A 21,846-nucleotide genomic window follows, 5' to 3' on the forward strand; every position below is an offset into this window, starting at 1 on the left:
AGCCGAACCAGATACCGTAACTTTCTCTACAAACTTCCTTACCACGCGAACTCCCAGCCTTGAACCACATAACTACTGCTGTCAGGTCTTATCACATGCCTAAATTACTACACGTGATCTACTTGTGGTTGAATAACCTCAATATACTCAAATTATGACCTGTTCCGAGAATTTATCTCATGAGGAGTTTTATATTATTAATTTATCTTTTTGAAAAATTATTGATTATTTACTAAATAATTCAAAACATTATCCAAATTATAGTCTCAAAACTTTTATTGTTTTTACACGTCCAACGTTTCGGCCAATTCGGCCATCTTCAGGGACAATCTGCTCAATTCACTATGAAACATATTATTTAATATTTTTCCAAAACACTTCATACAGGTTATTCTGCCCAGGTCAAAACATTTTTATCCAATAAGTCAAATATCCATTAAATTTTCACAGTCAAAAATATTTTTCATTTTACCACTATCATACACTTTTATTACAACCTTAAGACAAGTAAGGTAAAACAATAAAAGTTTTGAGACTATAATTTGGATAATGTTTTGAATTATTTAGTAAAAAATAGCCAGTCTCAAGAAAGAATTTTATGATTATAAATAAATTATTGATTATTTTATTTAAAATTAGTTTTAGCCAAAAAAATGTAAAAAAAAAAGAAGATAATTTTGGACTTAATTTTATGTAGTTCTAAAATAATATTTTTTTAAAAATTATTGAGGTGAAAAAACTTCCAAATAGAATATAATCTATTCTATATTTTTCTTGTAAAACGTTTCGGGACAATTATCCCATACTCGTGGCACCTTTACAATCCTAAAATTAAGTTAATCTTATCAAAAATTTTATCCATGTTATTATATGTGTATATTTAAAATTCTCGTAATCATATTAACAATTTTAAATATACACATATAATATAGATGAAAATTGTTGATAAGATTAACTCAATTTTAGGATGGTAAAGGTGCATGTGTTTAAGATAATTGTTACAAAAGGTAGTGCAAGAAAAATATAAAATAGCTTATATTCTATTTGGAAGTTTTTTCGCCTCAACAATTTAAAAAAAAAATTAATATAATCAATCTTCCTAAAAAGAAAATCCAGATTAAAGAATACTATACTTTCATTTATACGCAAAAACATACCTGCATTTGTTACAATATGTAATTAATTTTGCATTAAATCTTTTTTATGTCGATATAGGTATGTTATAACGCAATCTATTTATGAGGTAAACTTTGATTTATTGTCAATTAAGATTCATCTCCGAGGCTCCACTAAACCATCAAATTCCTCCCGAATCCAATCCTTACAATCCAAAATTCATCGTAAAATCCTTAATGCTCCTTATTTTGTCACAAACCAAGTCATTCATCAGGACCTGAATATTCCATATGTTGTCGATTTCGCCAAAACCAGTTACAGTTCCTTCCATGATAAACTTCTCAACCACCCAAATCCACTTGTTTCTAACGTGGCTATTCCTTCATTACCTAATAATCCTCCTAGGCGTCTGAAAAGAAAATGGCCTCGAGATCTTCTCCTCTAGAAATGTTATTGGAATTCTATCAATGGGTAAATTCGCTATGTTACCTACACCTACATTTACTTGTTGTATATATTTTTATACAGTTGTAAATAACAATAAATAAATTATTAAAAAAAAAATGATTCATCTCACTAAGAGTTGCAGCTAACCAGAAACTCCATACTGTAAAAGCTCAGAATTTTCATTAGTGTAAGAATATATCTAGCTAAAATTTTAAACAAATAGAATTATGTGCAAAATGCTTCTTTGTTTCTTTAAAAAGCAATGTATTGTATTAGTTTGTCTAACGCCCTAATTCTAAGATATTTATCTATAACATTATGGAATATGAAATATATAAAACAATCCATAAGTATTGTAGAATTTTTCAAAGCTAATTTTCAGAATAACCATGTGGCTTCTTATATCCTTCCTCCAAGATTTTTTTCAGACTAGACTTGAAACGTCTAGTCATTACGAGATTTAGTAACAGGTTCTGGAGATAAGAATTCTTCACTCTGTTATATTAATATAATGTATATTACTAATATATAATGTATCATATATAATATTATGTATTATTGCTTTTACTAAGAGTTTATAATTCTTTACGTAGCCATTCTTACCAATGACCATGTATTCATAATTCTGGCCTATCTCATTTGTTTATCCATTCGTTAATTACAAATAAACCTACATAAATTTAAACACATCGATCGAGCACTGTAAAAACATTGATTTATCCTCAGGTTCTTCATTACAATGATTATTTAGATGTATTTACTGCATGCAGCCGTTATTTTCATAAATAATTAGTTACTCAAATGTTTATATTTAAGATAATTTAAATTTAACACAACACTGACTATGCTTTATATATGACGTTTTGTATTCATTGCACCGTGAAAATTTAATTTCCTTTAATAATAAATTATCTTGAGTCCGTTTATTACGTTTTTCAATTACATTATCATCAACCTATATAAATTCATGGCGATTCTTGCTGCTAAATGTATAATGAGATTATTCGATAGGGTTTGCTCAGCAAATTATAATGAATTAAAAAAAAATTCTCTCAGTTTATATACTTGGAAAAATTCACATAGGTCGATAAGTATATTATTTAATTAATTGAAAATAAACCTATACACATGGTTCAAGTCACATGGGAACCAAATCCAATCATATATTATTATACGTTTGTCATAAGCCACAGGAAAAATTATAATTTTGTTTACCAATACTGAAAAAATGATATTAAAAATTACATTTCATAAAGCATAATATTATGCTAATATTTGAACTTCACGAGTACATATATTATTCCCTTATCGTTTCATCCTAATGTGTGACAATGTCGTGAGCTATAGGAACGACTTACCTTAATCTGGTGAAATTTGAAAGCTGGTTCAGTATACTAAAATTAAGATGATAAAAACTATAGTTTTCGAAAAATCTAAAAAAATTTGAATCCTCAAAATTTGTTAATTTTTATGAAAATAAATTAGTAATAATATTAGGTGAGTAATATTCTACTAATACATACTGACAAAAATGAGACATATAAAATTTAATTATATTTTTGAAAATAATTTATTTGAAATAAGTAACAACTAGTTTAACCCTGTGAGAACTCTCACATTAAGGAAACCTATCCTTCTTTTTTTTAATTCATTCGAAAGATAACCAATATCATACTTATTTTTATTAACAATATAATATTATCAAGTATATAATATATCATTAACTTTATACAATTCATTCAATTGATAAAGATCCTTTATACTTTACAATTATAATTCAGACAATTATAATTCGTAAACGTATATTAATCCTTAATTATACACGCTTAGATCTCATAGCTAGACCGTACATGGAGGGGGTTTTTAGGCGGGATACAAATTTTCGTTAGAAGCCCGCGAACCCGAATAATTCAAAACTTGAAAATAAGAAATCCGTTGAGTCGATCGCTCCAAAAAAAACGTTACATATTCAGAAACAGACAGACAAAACATATGTTTTCAATATTTTCAGGTCAAATTGACATAAACATTCTCAAAATATCTATGTGTAATTTATGCAATACAGACGGACAGACTAAACAAATTTGATGCAATTATTTAAGAATCTTGAGCTCGACTTCACACAAAAAAACATTCACGCAATCAAGCTGAATAATTTGATAGTCGCTAAGTATCCCATGGATCCATGGCACTTGATCTTTGAATAAGATTTGAACCGTACCTAATTAGAGCGCTAATTAACCACTTAACTAACCAAAAATGGTTTAATTTTGGGCCTCAAACACAGGACCCTACTTGATGGTGGATTGGATCGAAACGTAGTACTTCGGTATTGATGTGAAACTTATCATATTTCTTAATGACTTTTAATTAAAGACCCTGTAAGAATTAAAGAAAATAAATTGAGAATTGTTACTTCTCCAGATAATATTCTTTCATCGCTCCTGAGATAAGGGATCTATAGTACGATAATATATATTTGTACGATTCCCAAGAAAAATATTCAAGCTAAATTAAATTATATTATATTTATCTACGACAATTACGATTAGGAAACCGCCTTAAAAATTACGTTTAATATTAAATTTTAATGAAAAAAAAAACTGAATATAACTAACACTTATTTTCCCATTTTAATAATGTAATATGGGATTATCAAAGCGTTAATTTAGACAAAGTTTTAAACATAATTAGTGATTGTGCATTATTCATAATTGGTCTACAAAAAGAACAATAATTAAAGTTTTATATTTTATTCCAAAGTCCGAATTTACTATAAGTATATACTACCCACAGTGGTAGGTTTTTTTTAAAATATATAAACATACTAAATTAATAACATATTAACACAGAGATGAGTATAAAACGATTGACAGCAATGAGAATAAACTTGTTAATATTAGTGATAATCACTAAGGAATAAAAAATTCCGCAAACAGAAAAATTATTTACGTTAATGCATCACAGCTATTTTTTTTTTAAATGTAGTCTTAGTAGTTATTACATGAAATAATAGATCCCTCAAATAAATATAACAACTTATTATCTAAAAATCATATTTAATTTATGATCTATGAGATGTAGTTATAAAATTTAAACCTTCGACGTAAATTACGAATGTTACATTATTTAAAATTACCCTTTACATTTTCAAAATAATAAAGGACATAAAAAAATTAATTTATTACCTTTAAAGTATAAAAAGTGTCTGTGGAGCCTTCGTGCAAAGACTTCATTTTATTATATCAAGCTAAAAGTTTTTAGAGAGCTCCAGCCTATCCATGTCTTACAAGAATTTACTATAGCTGAAATATTTACAACGGTACTAAGAGTCCATATACTTTTTGAAATTAAATTATTCTAAATAAAATATGAATAATAATTATTAACTGTCTGTTTTAATTTTAATTGATTTAATTTTTATGAATTTGTTAGTAATAATTATACGATCCCAAATCTTTACTTGTGAGATAAAAATCATGCATCAGAAGTAATAATGCAATAATAAAATAGTAACAAGTCCCAATAATGTGTGAAAGACATATTTATATCGGGGTTCTCTATGCTGAGTGTACATTTTTTCTATTTATTTATTTTGTAGTAGCTATGGTAGTAACGGTTAGACCTTTAAATATTTATTGTATAACTGTAATACATCTTTTTTTCGTACCCTTCATTAAAATAAAATATAAGTATAGTACTTAAATAATAAATTTAGAGTGTCTTCACCCTTTGACTGCCTTGTGGCATTATAAGGTGTTGCTATGAGTCCAGCTAAGGTGGTATAGTCTAGTTATAGCCTATGGCTACGCCATGGAATTAATGGAACGTCAAGGGACCGTTTCGCTGGTTAGGTATGTAATACATCCTTTTATTGTTCCAAATAAAAAGTTTATAAAACACCTATAAAAATTGAATATAAGAAAACGATATCCTCTTTATCAATAGATTAAATTTTTAGAGTAGACTTATAATGTTTCTGAGACATATTTTCTGTCATTCTAACATAGCTGCGATAATTATGAGTTACATATTCGATAGTGGCACATCTGTAAAAAAAAAAAATATTTTATGTAGAATTGGACGTATTCCAAATATAGTACCACATACTATGGTAACTTTTTTGCTGAGGCTTTCTGAATATTCGAAACCAAATTTCAGTAACCTAAGAGGAATTTACATGGAATCTTCAAATAGTTCTTAAAACCAAAACATTCCGTTTACTCCTGACGTAAATTCAAGAAGCGATATGACACAAGGGAAATGTCTGTAATGATGAGAGCTATATTTAGCTGTCTGCTGGAACACACCTACACTAAATATGCAAGCTTAACACCTCCGACGTCTGGCATAATTTGATAAACAGTCAACTTCCTAGCGTTTAATAACCGAAGTCGGCCTCTAAGCCACTGATATTAGAGGAAATTTGATAAGCTGATTCGTATATTGCAGGCAACTAAGTCTGACAGCCAATTCCACCAACATATACCACCCGTTTTGTTTATTTATTTTGTTGATTAAGAAACGACAGCGCAAAGGGAAGGAACGATGAACCGCAAGGTACATAGGATGTGATGAAGGGATTGCTCTTATAATTACACCTCTGGAATACAATAGTACATAAGGTGTGAAGCTTTTATCACACCTATCATTCATCAAACTTCACCAGTCCATAATAATGTAAAATAATGATTCAGGACAATAATAAAATATAAGTCGATATGTATATCACAATATTGAAAGCTATGGGTGCGTAAAGTAAAATTTAAAAAGCAATTAAAATAAAATGGTCATCGTAAGTAGAAAATAATAAAAAAACTATTTATTCTATAAAAAAAACTATTAATAAACACCTTTTTTTTTTTTTTTTTTTTTTTACGATATAGTACTTTTATTGACAGCCAACCGGGATACCTTCCTACAATCTAGTACATACCGTCAACTATTAACCTGCCAATAAATATTTTATGGTAAGATAAAGCTCTACTATACACCAGGTACCCGATGGTTCCTGAACTTACCTGTCATTATCTAATAAAATATAAATTTGAGAGAATTTAACGTAAATAAGAAATTATTTATAAGCCCGATAATAAGACAGACAATGCAAACTAAAGTTCTGTTAAGTTAATGAGGAAGGTATTCGCTGCTTCAGGCAGTTTTTAGTATATTCTATTTTTTTTTCTTTTTGCTATGCCAGCAACACTTTTTACGGCTTATGTTTACTTAATTTTTTGTTAGGCTTTTATAATTACATATAGACCTTTTATTTTTTCTAACTCTCTTAGGATGTACCTTAATTGTTGGCTCACATTCAACTGTAATATACAATCAAAGAAAAATTCATGAAACAATTTTTTAAAATAATAGTTCACCTCTTATTAATGGTTTCACCCCTTATTCATAATATCAGCTTACTCGGATCAATATATGATAATGCTGATCCAAAGGGAGGGATGTTAACATAAAAAAAAAACATTAAAAATACTAAATAAGTGAATATATATATAATTGATTAGGGAGGGGAGTGCATCAGCGGTAAGGTACTGTGTTAGTAACTCCAAGGACCCGGATTTGAATCCGGTTGTACAGATAATTATTTATTCTTTTACTGTAGCAGTGAGTCGACCCTGTGGGTTACTGATCCCTTGGGGGCCAAGCCAGCCTCATAATGTGGGTACCTTTAATTAGGAAAAAATCTAGCGGTCGAATGTGATTTTGACTCAATCTCCTTCTAGCATAACCGTTGGTCTAGTAACAATGCTCTCTACTGCACTTCCGACCCTTCATGGGTTGTAGCGGTTCTAGTTTTTTTATATATAATTAATTATGATTTAATTGAATATCCTGGGACAAGAACTTGAAAAACTAGATTTTTTTTTATGAAAATGCTGTTTTGGTTATCTATAAGGCAATTGATTGCATAAGTTTGTCGACTATCATTAATTCCAACAATTGTACCTATGGAATTATGTAATATGAACCATACATAACATCAAATAAGAATGTTAAAATTTTTCGGAACTGTTCTATTTACAAATTTACATTTAGCTTGTCATATTCTTGCCCCTTAATTTATATAATTTTTGGTAATATTATTTCAAAGATATCTAAAGTGGTTAAAGTTATAAAAGTTTTGTTCATGGAAAGCATCGTTAATTAAAAATTAAATCTGTACCGCTACAACCCATAAACGGTCAGGGATGCAGTACTTTTAAGGAAGTACTGTTAATAGACTAACGGTTGTGTTAGGAGGTGTTTTGGTCAAAATCACTCTCGACCTCCAGAATTTTACCCAACAAAGGGTACCCAATTGCACTCCTTAATAGTAAAATAAAATATATTTTTTTTAAATAATTTATTTATTGTTATTTACAACTGTATACATATATACACATCAAGTAAATTAGTGATATTATGACATAAGACAAACATGTGAAGAATCTACCCATTGATAGAATTCCAATAAAATAAAATAAAAAATAAGAATTTGCATCTATTGATATACTAGGTATCGCTTATTTATGGGAAACTGTATATAATATTTTTTTTAAAACAACTATAAAAAAAGTTTTCCATTATCTAATCCAGCTAAAAAAATATATTAAAAGTAGTTAATATATTCAATCTTTACATGCACTTTTAGATTTATATTATCCACTTATAGTAAACTTTCATCTAAAGTTTCAACTATATTAGTTCCAAACTTGACTAATTATCTTTTAAGACTCGAGCAGAAAACTATACTATTAACTTATGAGACAATTTGCCCTAGAAAGTTCCTAGGGTCGATACTATGAAAAAAAAAGAAAAAAAGTAATGTTTTATTTTTATTTATTTAATAAATTAATATATATTTTTTCAATTCTACTCTGTAACTGAATATGCCGAATAATAGTCAAATATAATATTCATTGTTATGGTGAAGGGGACGGAAATGTAATTAAATATTTAATCCTGGAATTGGAAAAACGTAATATCTTAAAAAGTTTAATTTCAATGCATTTTTAAACCTTATATCTAAGGCTTTGATTCATATTTTATATCTGTAAAAGTTTATATTAAAATTTGTGGTTCAAACAATACTGCTGCACTTGAACAGATTGGCACTGTTCCAGGAGAGCAGGGAGGGTATGGCACATCTAAGTATGCTGAAAGTGCCATGACTTATGGTTATGACGTTATAACATGATTCAGTTACTGTCCGTTAGTTTCCAATATTAGCTGGATCAGCAGCGACGAAATTAACAGGTTCTATAACCGCAAATTTTGATTTGTCCTTAGTTATATATTTATCGCTTATACTTGCCCACACTCAGCGGAGAAGGGGGTGAGTTAAAGGAAAATAATAAAATAAATATAATCGAAAAAGGGAAAAAAAAAGACAACACAATAATGAATAAATTGCTCTATAACGTCACGTTATTTTGTCTTGGAAATAACGAAAACCCAGAAACAATATAAATGAAATATACCTTTATATAAATAATTATCATGAGGTGTATATAGTTGACCGTAGATTACTGATTGAAAAAGATTTTTTTTTCTCTCTTATCTTATCTCTTATTTCTTCATTTCCTATTCTCTATATTTCTTCTTATTTTCTATAACATTGTTTTTATAAACTCCGCGTTAATATATCCGTTTTTACACGCCCTTTATATATTGATACATCTAATTACTTTTTGGGCTCTTAATATTTTACAATTTACACCATTTTATGTTAGTTTTATTTTTACTCTCACATTGATTATTATATCCCTACGATCTTTTGACCTTTAGATTTCTGTTTAAATAACGTCTTTTGCCAACTTGCACTCTAGCGGCTTTTCCTGCAATTTATAACAATGTAGCCTGGATTCCCCTCCTATAACCTTACTCTCGCATTTCTTCATTCCCCTTTCTTCATTTATTTCTTCTTATCCCCTGTTCTTTCCTAATTTCTTTAACTAATTCTTTATAGATTCTTTTCACTGTATCATTTATTTGTTGCTCACATTTATATCAATATAAATAATAATGTAATCAATCTACTACTGTCTTGTCCATGGTTAGTAATCAACTAATTTATATTTTCATTCCATTATTGTGTATATTTCCAAATTTTTAGTCTATTATTTATTTTATTTTATATATTTGTATTTATTTCTTTTTATTATCATTATTTTATATATATAGCCTTGATGAAGGCCTGAAAATCAGGTCGGAACGTCGGCATAAATAAATATTTTTTTGTTTATTTATGTTGTTCCTTTGCTGACCGCACTCCCGACTATCTTCTCCAATCAATAAATAATTATCGAATTATGACCACTGGTATAATACCTTTACACGCAGAAACAGAAAACCTAGGGGTGTTACCTCCCACCAGTTGAATCATCGTAATATCAAGTGAACATAACCAAATAAAAAAAGGTAAATTAACATGTTCAAAGCAGCGTACATGCATAAGAAAGAACAGAAGAACTATATGTACAAAAGTTTAATGATAAGAAGAAATGTATGTACACAGAATGAAAAAGGAAAGAAAAATAATTCATATCAATTAATAAAACAATGAAAACTTATAGGTTGATTTAACTTTAACTTGAATGCTTAACCTTATCAACTAAATTTACATTATTATACAAAAAAATATAAAATTTAAAAAAACAAAATAAAATTTAGTTCGACCCCAGGTAGTCTTTGGGTTTACTGCTGGCAGAACGCAAGTTCGTCCGATATTTCCTTTACGGTCACCCTCTCACCTTTCCCAGAATTATAGAGATGAAACCTGCTACAACTCTCCTATCCAGGACGTGCCGTTCCCACGCTTCTACACTATAGCCCCACTTCTAGTGTTGATGACCGTCCATTGAAGTAGAACACCATAATTTTGAAAAACAAAATGTAATCGTATGTTAACATTTCTCATATGGTGCTATTTCGGTTCAAACAGTAAAGACAGAGGGCCTTTAAACTATTACCACTTCACATTGAACAATCGTAACGTGTTCCAAAATCAAATTGTCACCTTCACAAAACCAAAACCCACTCTTCAAAAACATATCGCTCGTGTTTTGTTTTCACGATAGCAACCGTAACAGTTCTTTGCTATATTAAATTTTTTTTACTAGATACGAATAGAACTTGATGATACTCACACTAATATAGGCTTAGCACATAATTCAAATATCATATCAATTAAAGTCGAAATATATATAATTTAAAGTCGAGAATGAGTATGGAGTGTATGATCCGGAATTCCACAAGGTGATTCTCAATAACGGGTCCCGATTAAAAAATAAAAAACCATATTTCTAACAAATAAAAATAAAGTAAATCAAGAATGTTATCAAGTTAGCTCATAGCTAAAACCACTATCAAGTGAAATTTAAACGCGAAATTTGTTAATCAAATTATAATTTAATTTTATTGCAACGATGTTCGTGACACTATAATAGAGCTGCATTGATACAACTAACTTTCGAAAATCTTTTTATACTGTCCAATTATCAATGATATATCATTTCAGAATGATAATGATAAATATTCCTAGTAAAATAAAACACTACTACAACAGTAATTCGTATTGTAATGAATTGTTATTTTATTTTTGGGTAGTATTTCGTGAAAATGGTGGCCAACGCCATGTTTTAACTGAATGGCTGCCACATTTCAGAATATTCAGTTAAAATATTAAAATTTCTCCATTCCTTAGCAATGTTAGCCAACTTAGGTTAAAAAAAAATAGTAATTTTTACTAGTGCGCTGTTTATTTCTATTAATAATCCTTCTTATTAAAAACAATAAAGTCGCAGATCTCGAAGACCCAAATATATTTTACAGTGTCCTGGATTCACCCTTGGCTGATTACGGCCCAAACAGTTATGAAATTCCATTCAATAAGTCAAGCATTCTTATCTGATACTTCATGCCTGTTATCTGTCCGACCTCAAAAGACAAGTAGTTTGATAAAGTCCGACCAATAATCGAACTATCATCAATAGGGTTGTTTATATTTTGAAGGGGCATATCAAGTTCCAATTGACATATTTAACAATGACAAGATATAAATACTGAAAGTGACAATTATTGATCTGAAAACAAAAGGTCTTGTTTATGACATATTTTTTACATTATTATAGCTTTAAGTAGTCCACAGCTGATGACTAAATGATAAGCAAACGTCCAATTCGTTCTTAGGATATGTTTCTATGAATAATGAAAATACATAGATTAATTGTTTTTTAAACTGAACGTGTATTAAAAACTTCTAACAGTGGCTCGTTCAACTATGCACATTTTAATTACAGATGAGAAGTTCGATTGTTTACTTTTTGTCGTGAATCAACACTCGATTCTTCGATTGATTTCTTTGTTTTTAAGCCTCAATAAGCGAGAGATATAATGTGTTATCTTAGAAATTTCGAAACTGCAGAAGCGCCGGTTCGATTCTGGCCTGTCTGGGTTGACTTTTATTTCGTGACGGGCCCACGGAAAGAAAACTCGAAGTGAACTAGTAAAATAAAACCTCTCTCCTTATTTCTAGAATCACCAGAAAGGAGATATACAAATAAAAAAATATTGACTTTTTTAACCCTTTTTTTCAACAGTATTAGAAATGAATTTCTTATACAAAAATAACTTACAAATATTATGGTCTTTCAGTTAAAAATAAAAAAAGATTGTATTAACATTTTTCATTATTTATGCCGATTTCCAGTTATGGAATATTTTACTGTTACTCCATTCGACTATTTATTTTTTGCTCTACTCGTAATTAGTAATGTTAACAAAAAAACAAAAACGCCTAAATGATTTTAGCCAATATTTACGACAAGAAGAAATAAATTAAAGAAACATTGCTTTAGTTGTGTTTACAGAATACTTGATCCTTCTCTCAAAGGCTGTGGATTTTTATAAGATGTTCTCTTTATATGTGCTTTATATCATAATTAAGTAATCAAACAAACTCTATAAAAAACCCACTGCAACTTCTTCGACTCTTCTAATTAGAGAATAAACCGAATCTGAATTATGATACATAAGTTATAGAAGATAATTAACAGTCAACTTACTTGCATGAAAGCAGGGTCGCTCCTCCTTCCGAAGCGGAGTCGCAGCTGTGGGCTTCTGTTGGAGTTCTTCCTCACGAGGCGGTGGCCTGCCCAGAGATCTGCTACTTGAGGATCTCTGCCCATCAGCACCTCGTACAGCTCCCGGACACCTGAAAATATATTTATTTTTGAGTAATTAATAAAAATATTTTACAAGGAAAATAATAAGATTTATAGCGTGATGTGCTTGTTATTGTTACGCTCTGAGTTTTGGTATGCATATACTAGGGGTATTAATGATAGTGTTAAATGTAAAACTGTAACATATATGTTATAAGTGTAGGATTATGGGAAACATAATTTAAAGTCCATGTTATATGATAAATGTAGAGGAGTTACTAACGAATTTCCTATGCAACTTATTTTGTAATCTTGAGATCTTACGAGATAATAAAATCTCCAACAGCTTCATCTCATCATATTTATTCACTAAAGTTGTTCCTTGTTTCCTTTCCTAGTTTTTTTTTCCATCACTTCGTTATTATTTTACCCATTTACTTTATTAGAGTTTTAAAACATCCAAAACACAAATTTAACACGATTTATGAGCTACTAACCTATCAGAACGACTAAAATTAAAATGGTGTGCAGCTGAGCTGGTCTGTTGCGTGGCGTCATTCTCTATTTAGCAGACCCTCAAACATTTTGAATGTTATATCGTTTTAACTTTAACATGCTAAACTTCAGATCATATATACCTCTACTATAACAAAATACCATTGGTTTCTATAGGTCTTTTAATTAGAAGTATAATATAACGTAGAATATAATTGTATAAATATACCAATGTAGGAAAAATGTATATACAAATTATTTATAAATATAGTCAAAATTTGTTAACTAAAGAATTTCAATTTAAAAAGTATTAAAATGGAAAAATGATATTTTTTGTCTGAACTATATTGGTTCATACTAACTGTCAATTTCCAAAATCAAACAGAAAATTGTGATTAGTTAATTTACTAGGACTAATCTACCAGTATTAGAAGTTCAAAACTTGATTTTAACCTATTATATCATATAACTTTATCAACTTAAACTTAGCATTATGAAAAAAATATTACTATCATGTCATATCTATTTCCTGGGGTAGAGGGTAAAGAAAAGACCTGACTTAATGGGCAAGGAAGCTTCAAAATCCGCTCATACATCTCATTTCAACCCCTCCCTCCCTCCTTTTAAAGAGTTATTTTCTTATAAGCAATTTTTCAACAATCTTTATACGATATAGTGGGAGATCGTGTCGATAGAGTATATAAGCAGTACATTGTTGTCTATCACTGTCGCAATTTACTTTAATGGATTGAATGGTCGATATTAGGGGTATTCATGATCTATGTTAAAGCGTGTTAAATGGAAAAACTCGTGTTAAATCGAAAATAATTGCCTTCTTTGGCCGTGGTAAAACGAAATAACATTTAACATGGCTGAGAGTCTGTTACTTGGTCAGTTAAATCGAGAATGACGTCACACAATAGACCAGTTGAGATCGCCGCCATATTAGTTGTTGTGACTTTCAATACAGTTGTCAATTAGCTCATCTTCATTCTCTTCTTCACAACTTTGAAGATCAATAAGACACTCATAAGCTAAACTTTCACACAAATTCCACTTTTCACTCACTCTAGGCATGTTTTAATTAATTACTTAAATCAAAACTGAAGTAAACAATAACATGAGGGTCTGGAAGGAAGGTTATAAACATAAAGGCTTATACAACAAGTTGCTGAGAAAATCCGCTAGGGACTCTTATGCATTAACATGACTTCAAATAGGGCTGCTCACAATCCTATAGTTAAAACATTTAACATGGTAAAACATATAACATTTAACACAACATCATGAATACCCCTAATATATACGAAATAGTAGTCGTGCAAGGATAAAGTTTTTTTGTTTTTTTTTTGTATTCGAAACAGTTATTACTAATATATCTTTTAACTTTTCGTTGCATTATTACTGATTTTTTGTCGTAACTAAATCGTTGAAAAATTCAATAGTATAAAATTGTTAAAAAATTGCCATTAGTAGGTATCAAAAATTTTAAAAGCCAAGTGTATGTCACATGTATAAATAATTGTTAAGTAAAGTGGTGAATTAACGTTTTCGAACCTCGATTTTAAGGTCACTCACACGTGCTCCTTTTTTTTTATTACCCTTACAACAGGCCCGTCAAGCGAAAACATATGAATAAGCCAGCGTGTGTATGGCACACAGAGGAATGGAATTTCAAGCTGGATATTATGGAATCTGCAGGCGGTGATCCTTCTAGTGGAAGAAGAATTCTGAGATTTATTTGTTAGGGTGAGCGAAAATCTTTGAAAGGGGAAACCGACACGATTCAATATATATCTCAGCGTGGTTTTCAAATTAAAAAAAAAAACACTAGAGAAGTGGAAAAGAAATTAGAAAAAATATTTTTAATCACAACAAAATTCAGATAATGTAAATATTTTTTATTACGGAAATCTTTTTTTTTTTTAAATATCTTTATTGAAATTTACAACTGTATTGTGATACATTCAGTAAATTTGATCTTAGTTAAAATGGAGTGTTACAGGCGTGTAGAGAAACTACCCATAGGTAGAACTCTTATGACATTTTACATTAGTAGGTCTCGTGGCCATCTTCTTTTCAGGCGCCTCGGAGGATTGTCAGGAATGCAAGAGGATGCAAGATTAGAAACTAGGGGATTTGAGTGGTTAGGGAGTGATATCTGACAATGAAAGGAGTGATATCTGGTTCGGGCTAGATCAGTTACATAGGGAACATTAAGGTCTTTATGTATGATTTTATTTGAGACAAAGTAAGGAGCTTTGAGGATTTAACGAAGGATTATGGATTGAAGGATTGAATACGAGAGAAATTCGAAGGTTTAGTGGAGCCCCAAAGCTCAACTCCAAATGTCCTGTTTGGCCTTATTTCAGTCATGTAGATCAGTCTTTTGTAATGAGTTGGAAGTTTAGACCGTTTGTCTAGTCTAGTAATAATCGAAATTGACGTGCAGTTTCCTGTCTTATCAGTCTTGTGTGAGGATTCCAGGTTAATCGTTTGTCCAGATGTAGTCCAAGGTAGCGGATCTGTTCGATAGGGGTAAGAGTAACATTATTAAATGAAACTGTAAGGCAGTCGGTAGGTTTACGAAGAAGGGTAAAGGTGATTTGATGGAATTTATTACAGAAAGCTAAAATCAAATATGATGTTTGTCAAGTATAGTAATGCATTTTTATAGTTTGTTGTATTTGTGTTTTATAGTTTTTATGTGTTTATATTTATAGTTTATTTATTTTCAGCGGTGAAAGAGTATGGATAAGCGTATTAATGTAATGCATATGGTCGATAGTAGTCTTGAAAGTATAAAATATATTGGAAATAATTTCTAAAAACCAAAAAATATAAATAGATAAATTCTATGTAATTACATTAATTTATCAATCGACGATTTGTAAATCATTGACATTATTTTTTTTTATTGAAATTTCTGAATTATAGAAAAATACATAATATATATATATATTTTTGTTGTTAACGTTCTTGTAGATAGTACAGTGGCATAGAGGTTTACAATGTAATTAGCTGATGGCTAAGAGTACAAAGGTCACTTTCTACTCTGACAGTTGATTGTTACTAAGGTAAAGTTGGGGACTCACAAGGTTTAGAGAACATTAGTTAGCGAGTAAACTATTAATTTTATAAATTAAAGTTATTAGTTGGTAATGAATCTTTCAAAATCTTTAGGACACTTGAAAGTATTGATATATGTTATACACACCGTACCTAATCACAAGGTTTACATACACCACAAAATGAGGTAATTTCAATATTGTATGATGAAATTAGAACAAACTAGTACCACAACTGCTGTTCTCACAATAGTGGTCGACTTTGGCTAAATGAGAGCACAAATCGTTTAGAGGGCGCTTCAGGAGGTACAATGCACTTTTATATCTCAATTGTACCTCCATGGAGCTTATCTTCAAGGTTATTGTTCAGCAGGATTTCTCAATAGATTGAATAGATAGGAATTGTATCATAAAGTTAGATACTTTCACGCAAATAATTTGTGGCTACAATTAAAGGTGTCGTGTAGTTTTCCCATAAACATTTTCTAAAGGATTGTTATGAAAATTATGAAAACTAAGACATTCTGGGATGCTTTAAGCACATGCGTTATCGGTGGGATCAATTTTGTACTACCTATAATTATATGATTTGGTTGTTCCTCCTTTATAAGAACAATGTCTCGACACGAGAAAGAATAGGGACAATATCGTATAAAAAAAAAAAAAAATAGTAGAAAAAACGCTGCTTCAGAAAGGTGTGTTTTGGTGACTCGTTGATCACACACATAAATGTTGATATTTTTTTAAAACTGGAATTTCGAGTTCATGTTTATTAATATGTTCAACATAAAATTAACTAGAATAAAGCTGAAGAGGTTGGTACCTGAAGAATCCATCAATTGTGATAAATGAAACCTTTCATTAGACCGTCAATGATATGATTTCTAGTTTGATGGATCATTCTTAACTTTATAAAAAAAAAAAAAAGTCAAAATTATTTCGAAGATAAATATATTTTGTAAAACTAATCTTTTTTACTTCTGTAAAGTATAAATAATTGCACCCGGACCATATTCCTTTCATCGTAAAGTATAAATATACCAACCTGAGACATAGCTGAAACTATTCAGAAGGAATACATTTTTTGGTGGAGAAAATGTTTTAGGTGGAGCAAATGTTTTAGGAAAAATAATTTCAGTTTCTTCTGTATGAATAATATATTCCGAAGAAACCGCATTTATCGGTACGCTAGGTTAGCAATGTGATATACAGTCGCCAATAGGAAATTTAGACTTGAACTAAACGCAAACATCTCAACAAAACAATATTAAGGTCATAGTGGTTGTATGGATGAGATCTGGGGAGTAGCACCTTGTACGAAATATATAACTATCATTATACTCGTAAAACAAGAAGAAAGCGGATGATATTGCAGAAGATTCTAACATGAACTTTTTATATCTATTTTTTTATTACCATCATAATAATTTCATTTAATTTCTTTATTGTTCCTCAAATTATGTTTTTATTATTTGTTTCTATAATCATTAATTGTTTGTTTGTAATTTTTTTCTCCTTCCTTCAGTTTTCAATTATATGACAATCATTATTTCTGTTTATTTCTTTTTATTGTCATTCGTAATTGTTAAATAATTATAACATAGTAACAGTCAGGAGTTTCATTCCCCACTATTGTAAATTGTTAAAATTACATCAAATTGTTATGTAATAACAACGTAAGGCCGATCTGGCAATAAAGAAATATAAAAAAACAAACTAAAAAAAACTAATTTATCTAAGTGTATAATCCATAAAACAAGAGGAGAATCGTGGTTGGTTAAAGTATATATATTAAATTATATACCAAAGTAGATTGGTAGGAGGGAAACTCGTCTGAACTAAGAATATAAAATGCTTTTTGTTTATAAAATATTTAAATGGATCAGAATGTATTTGATGCGGGCGTGACTCGGAGCCTGCTTATCAAATTCCATATAAATATTTCATGAATTATCGGATTCCATAGTTACATCGGCTAAGTTTCCTTAGCAACCTACAAGAAAGAGAAATGAAGATCGCAGAGTTCAACCTTTTGACCATGATCACAAATAGGGTATCAACCTTTCCTTTGACAACTCATCAGATTCGTTGAATTATATAATATGGATGTTACTTTATTCACGATAATTCAATTTATCATATTGATAAGTTTTGTCATCTTCTATAAAGAATCTAAAACTTTTTAAGTAACCGGAATTCCTAACAGCTCTGGCTATATCCGCCATCCTAGGACGTAATGAAAAGGAATATATTATGCCGAACTCGTACAGAACAAAGCTATACCGCCTGGAAATGAAAAGTGTCTCCATTTTCTTCCAGCAGGATATGAGCAACATTAATAACACTCTTTTAAAATGTCCTCCGGTTCCCCGAGAAGGGTAGTTCTACATTAATCTTAACATATTTCTTAAAAAGTGATCATGAATCTCTTGTTGACTCATGGCCAAACAAACCCACATTATATACGTCATTATTTTTGATAACTTTGGCAAAGTGTGACGTTTGATTGTGATGTAGATAAGCTTGGGAGGTGATTAATCACTTACCATTTGATTACTGAAACGAGCTTGTGGACAGTAAATGTTTAACTTTACCTTGCAGCGCGATCGTTTTGGAATCACTAACTGTACCTACCCTCCTCCATTGGGGCTACGGGTTAGCACACGTTCGAACTGATTTCATTACAAAGTTGACACAAAGAGAATGGTTTGTTTAATTTAATTAAAAACACGTCATCCGGATCAGTGATCAAATTGGTATTTTAACATTCTAGTAAATTACAATTGCTGATAAATTAGCAAGAGAAGATTCACAAGATCTCAAAACTTTTATAGTATCAATATAAATTTTCTAATCATCGTTATCCTTTGGTTCATTCCTTATATAGTTCTACCAACCCCTACAATTCACCATGAAGGTTGAAATGGCAGTGGCCCAAGAGACTTATTGTAAAATAAAAATCGACAATTGGAGTTCTGGCAATGGTCAGATGCTCCACTCAAGTAGAGTGTTTGCGGTTTTAGCACACTTACTACAGCCTCCACTAGTTCGTTACCAGTGACTCGTTGAGAGGGATGCGCTGGGATCTTAAAGAACCCTGCTTTACTCATCAATAGAGTGGGCCCGGGTATGAACGTGATCGGTTATCATTATTACTTATTGCCCAACAACGTTGTGGCAGATTGTAATATTTATCAATAAATAAAATCTTGAATTATAGTATCAAAAACCAAAATACGAAAAAAAGTATTACATTTTTTATTTAATTTTCTTTATTTCTTTTGAAACTTTATATAATAATGTACTACAATATTCTTTGATTAGACTTAATTCTAGGATTATATTTAATGTTACTGCTATATAATAAAAATGGCTATTTTGTAAATACTATCAAATAGGTTTTTGCCGTAACATCCGATTTGTCTTAGACTCTGGGAAACAGTGGTTTGTCATAAAAAACTATTGTCAACGCATAAAAGTCCTCTGTGAAGCAAGGATTTATTACAAACACTTATGGGCACTCGTAATGATATTTACTTCAGAGGTGGAGCTGCGAGAAGCTAATAAGGAAGAAGGGACCAAAAGGTAACACCCACTGAAAACCAAGTGGAGTAATTGAACTGAATTACGGATAAGAGAGGGCTAAACACTCAGAGCTGGAGAATGAAGTATTGAAGGACTTGAAGCCAGAAGGCTGAAGGAGAAGAACTTCAAGCTGTAAAACGAAGAAAGACATTTCGAGTTAACCATCTCACTTCTAGAGAGATCTTGGACCTGACTGCCTCAGACAGTAATGTAAGGGAGTGATGAGAAACATCACGGTTTGAACTACACTACATACCACAGCACACATCATCACCAGCAGCTTTCCAGCTACCCAGCAAGGTCATATATAATGTAAATATATTTTATAGCAAGACAATCTATCTGAATAATGGTTATTATATTATATTATTGATGATCATATTAGAGTTGTAAATAAATACTTTGTTCATTTATGTAACTTTGAGACTAATATAACCCATTACCACTCCCTAATCTATTATGTATTCAATGATAATAATTTATAATAAATATACCTAATTGGTGACTGGTAGACACAATATGTCTTTGGAAAAGTAATACAATAATACTAGTTTTAAGGACTCAATTAATTTGAATTAATATAACTAATTTTAGATAATTACTTCCAGCAATTATCCTGGCATCCTATAGACAACAGGCATAAAACACAGCAATATTTTTACAGAAATATACTCTCTCACTAATACAACCTGAGATAGAGGGTAGGTTGAACTCTGGTCGCTCTATTCTGTACTTTGAGGAACACATAAGTTTAATCCATTTTGATGGTATATATGGTATAAAGTTAAATTGATTAAATTTGATATATTCTGATGTTAAACATGCATTCTTCAGTGGTGATCTTTCTACCTCTGTAAATTACATACGAGTCTCTTATTTATTTTTTCAAAAGGTATCCTTTGAAATTTTTTTGCGTGCACTTTTGTTTTTAAATAGTATGGTAGGTGATTGGACGATTTAATTCCAATATAATTGTAATATCTTTGCATTTAATCAGTCTATGCTTTTTAAATTTTAGAGATTAAATTTATCACTTTAGGGGTGTTTATTGATGTTTTTCAATTTTAATGTTAATTCATATTTTTATGATTGCTGTTTTTATAAAAAAATAATCTAAATTCACAATTTTTAGTTCCTTTAAAAGTGGTTAGAGGATTTTTGTTTCCTAATTTTAGTATTAAACATTTATTTGTTGTATTTTTTTGAACAGTAGTAAATTTCAATAAATTAATTTACAAAAAAGTATTAAATGAATAAATGATTTTTTTGTATTTAATTCACAATATTCGACTATACATCAATCACATAGAGTGGAGGACAACATATTAGAAATTGTAAGGGACTTGTGTTCCTGGATGTCACTCATGCATCTCATATCAGGCACCTGGGACTTCCTTCATTAGCGAGAAACTCAAGAGGAAGGTCTCTTCCTCGTGCATCTCAACCCATATTTACATATTGATAATACGACGTCTTGAAATTAAAAAAAAATTCAATATTTTAATAAGTCAGGTGAATAAAACATAAAAATATGATAAAATATGGAGCTACAAATAAAAATTTATCTATTCTGTGACTGAATTCATTTTTCAATAGAATTGTGAATTAAGTTTGGCAAGAAATCTAAATTTGAAATATTTTGCATCTCATTGATTGATATTTATAAATAAAAAATAAATCCTACAAAAAACAAACAATCTAAATAAAATGCAATGTTCGTAATGTTCAAAATTAAACACTTATTGCTCATAACTCAAAATGTATACTTTTTTTCATATCATACATATAAGACGATATTATAGGTATTGGGATTACCAAGGAAAAGAAAAAAAATTACCTATATATAAGTATTACACTTATTGGACAATTCTCGATATCACCAATCTTTATATATATATATATTTCTACATATATTCAGTCGTCCTGAATAATAAAATTGCTGTTTTGAAATGTACTACGATCAATTTCATCTCGAG

At 29.9% G+C, this 21,846-nt stretch overlaps 1 protein-coding gene across 4 annotated transcripts in view; it reads right to left on the reverse strand.

Moving 5' to 3' along the window:
• Positions 1 to 21,846, reverse strand: part of LOC106685844 (short neuropeptide F) — a 273,766-nt gene that overhangs the window by 48,766 nt on the left and 203,154 nt on the right. For all 4 annotated transcript variants that reach the window (XM_067049106.1, XM_024364219.2, XM_014428798.3 and 1 more), the window contains one exon: positions 12,624 to 12,772. In XM_067049106.1, the coding sequence (XP_066905207.1) occupies positions 12,624 to 12,772 (149 nt within the window). The remainder of the gene's footprint in view (positions 1 to 12,623; positions 12,773 to 21,846) is intronic.

The sequence above is a fragment of the Halyomorpha halys genome, unplaced genomic scaffold (genome assembly GCF_000696795.3).
Source record: "Halyomorpha halys isolate HHAL.00 unplaced genomic scaffold, Hhal_1.1 Scaffold748.1, whole genome shotgun sequence".
NCBI classification, from domain to species: Eukaryota; Metazoa; Arthropoda; class Insecta; order Hemiptera; family Pentatomidae; genus Halyomorpha; species Halyomorpha halys.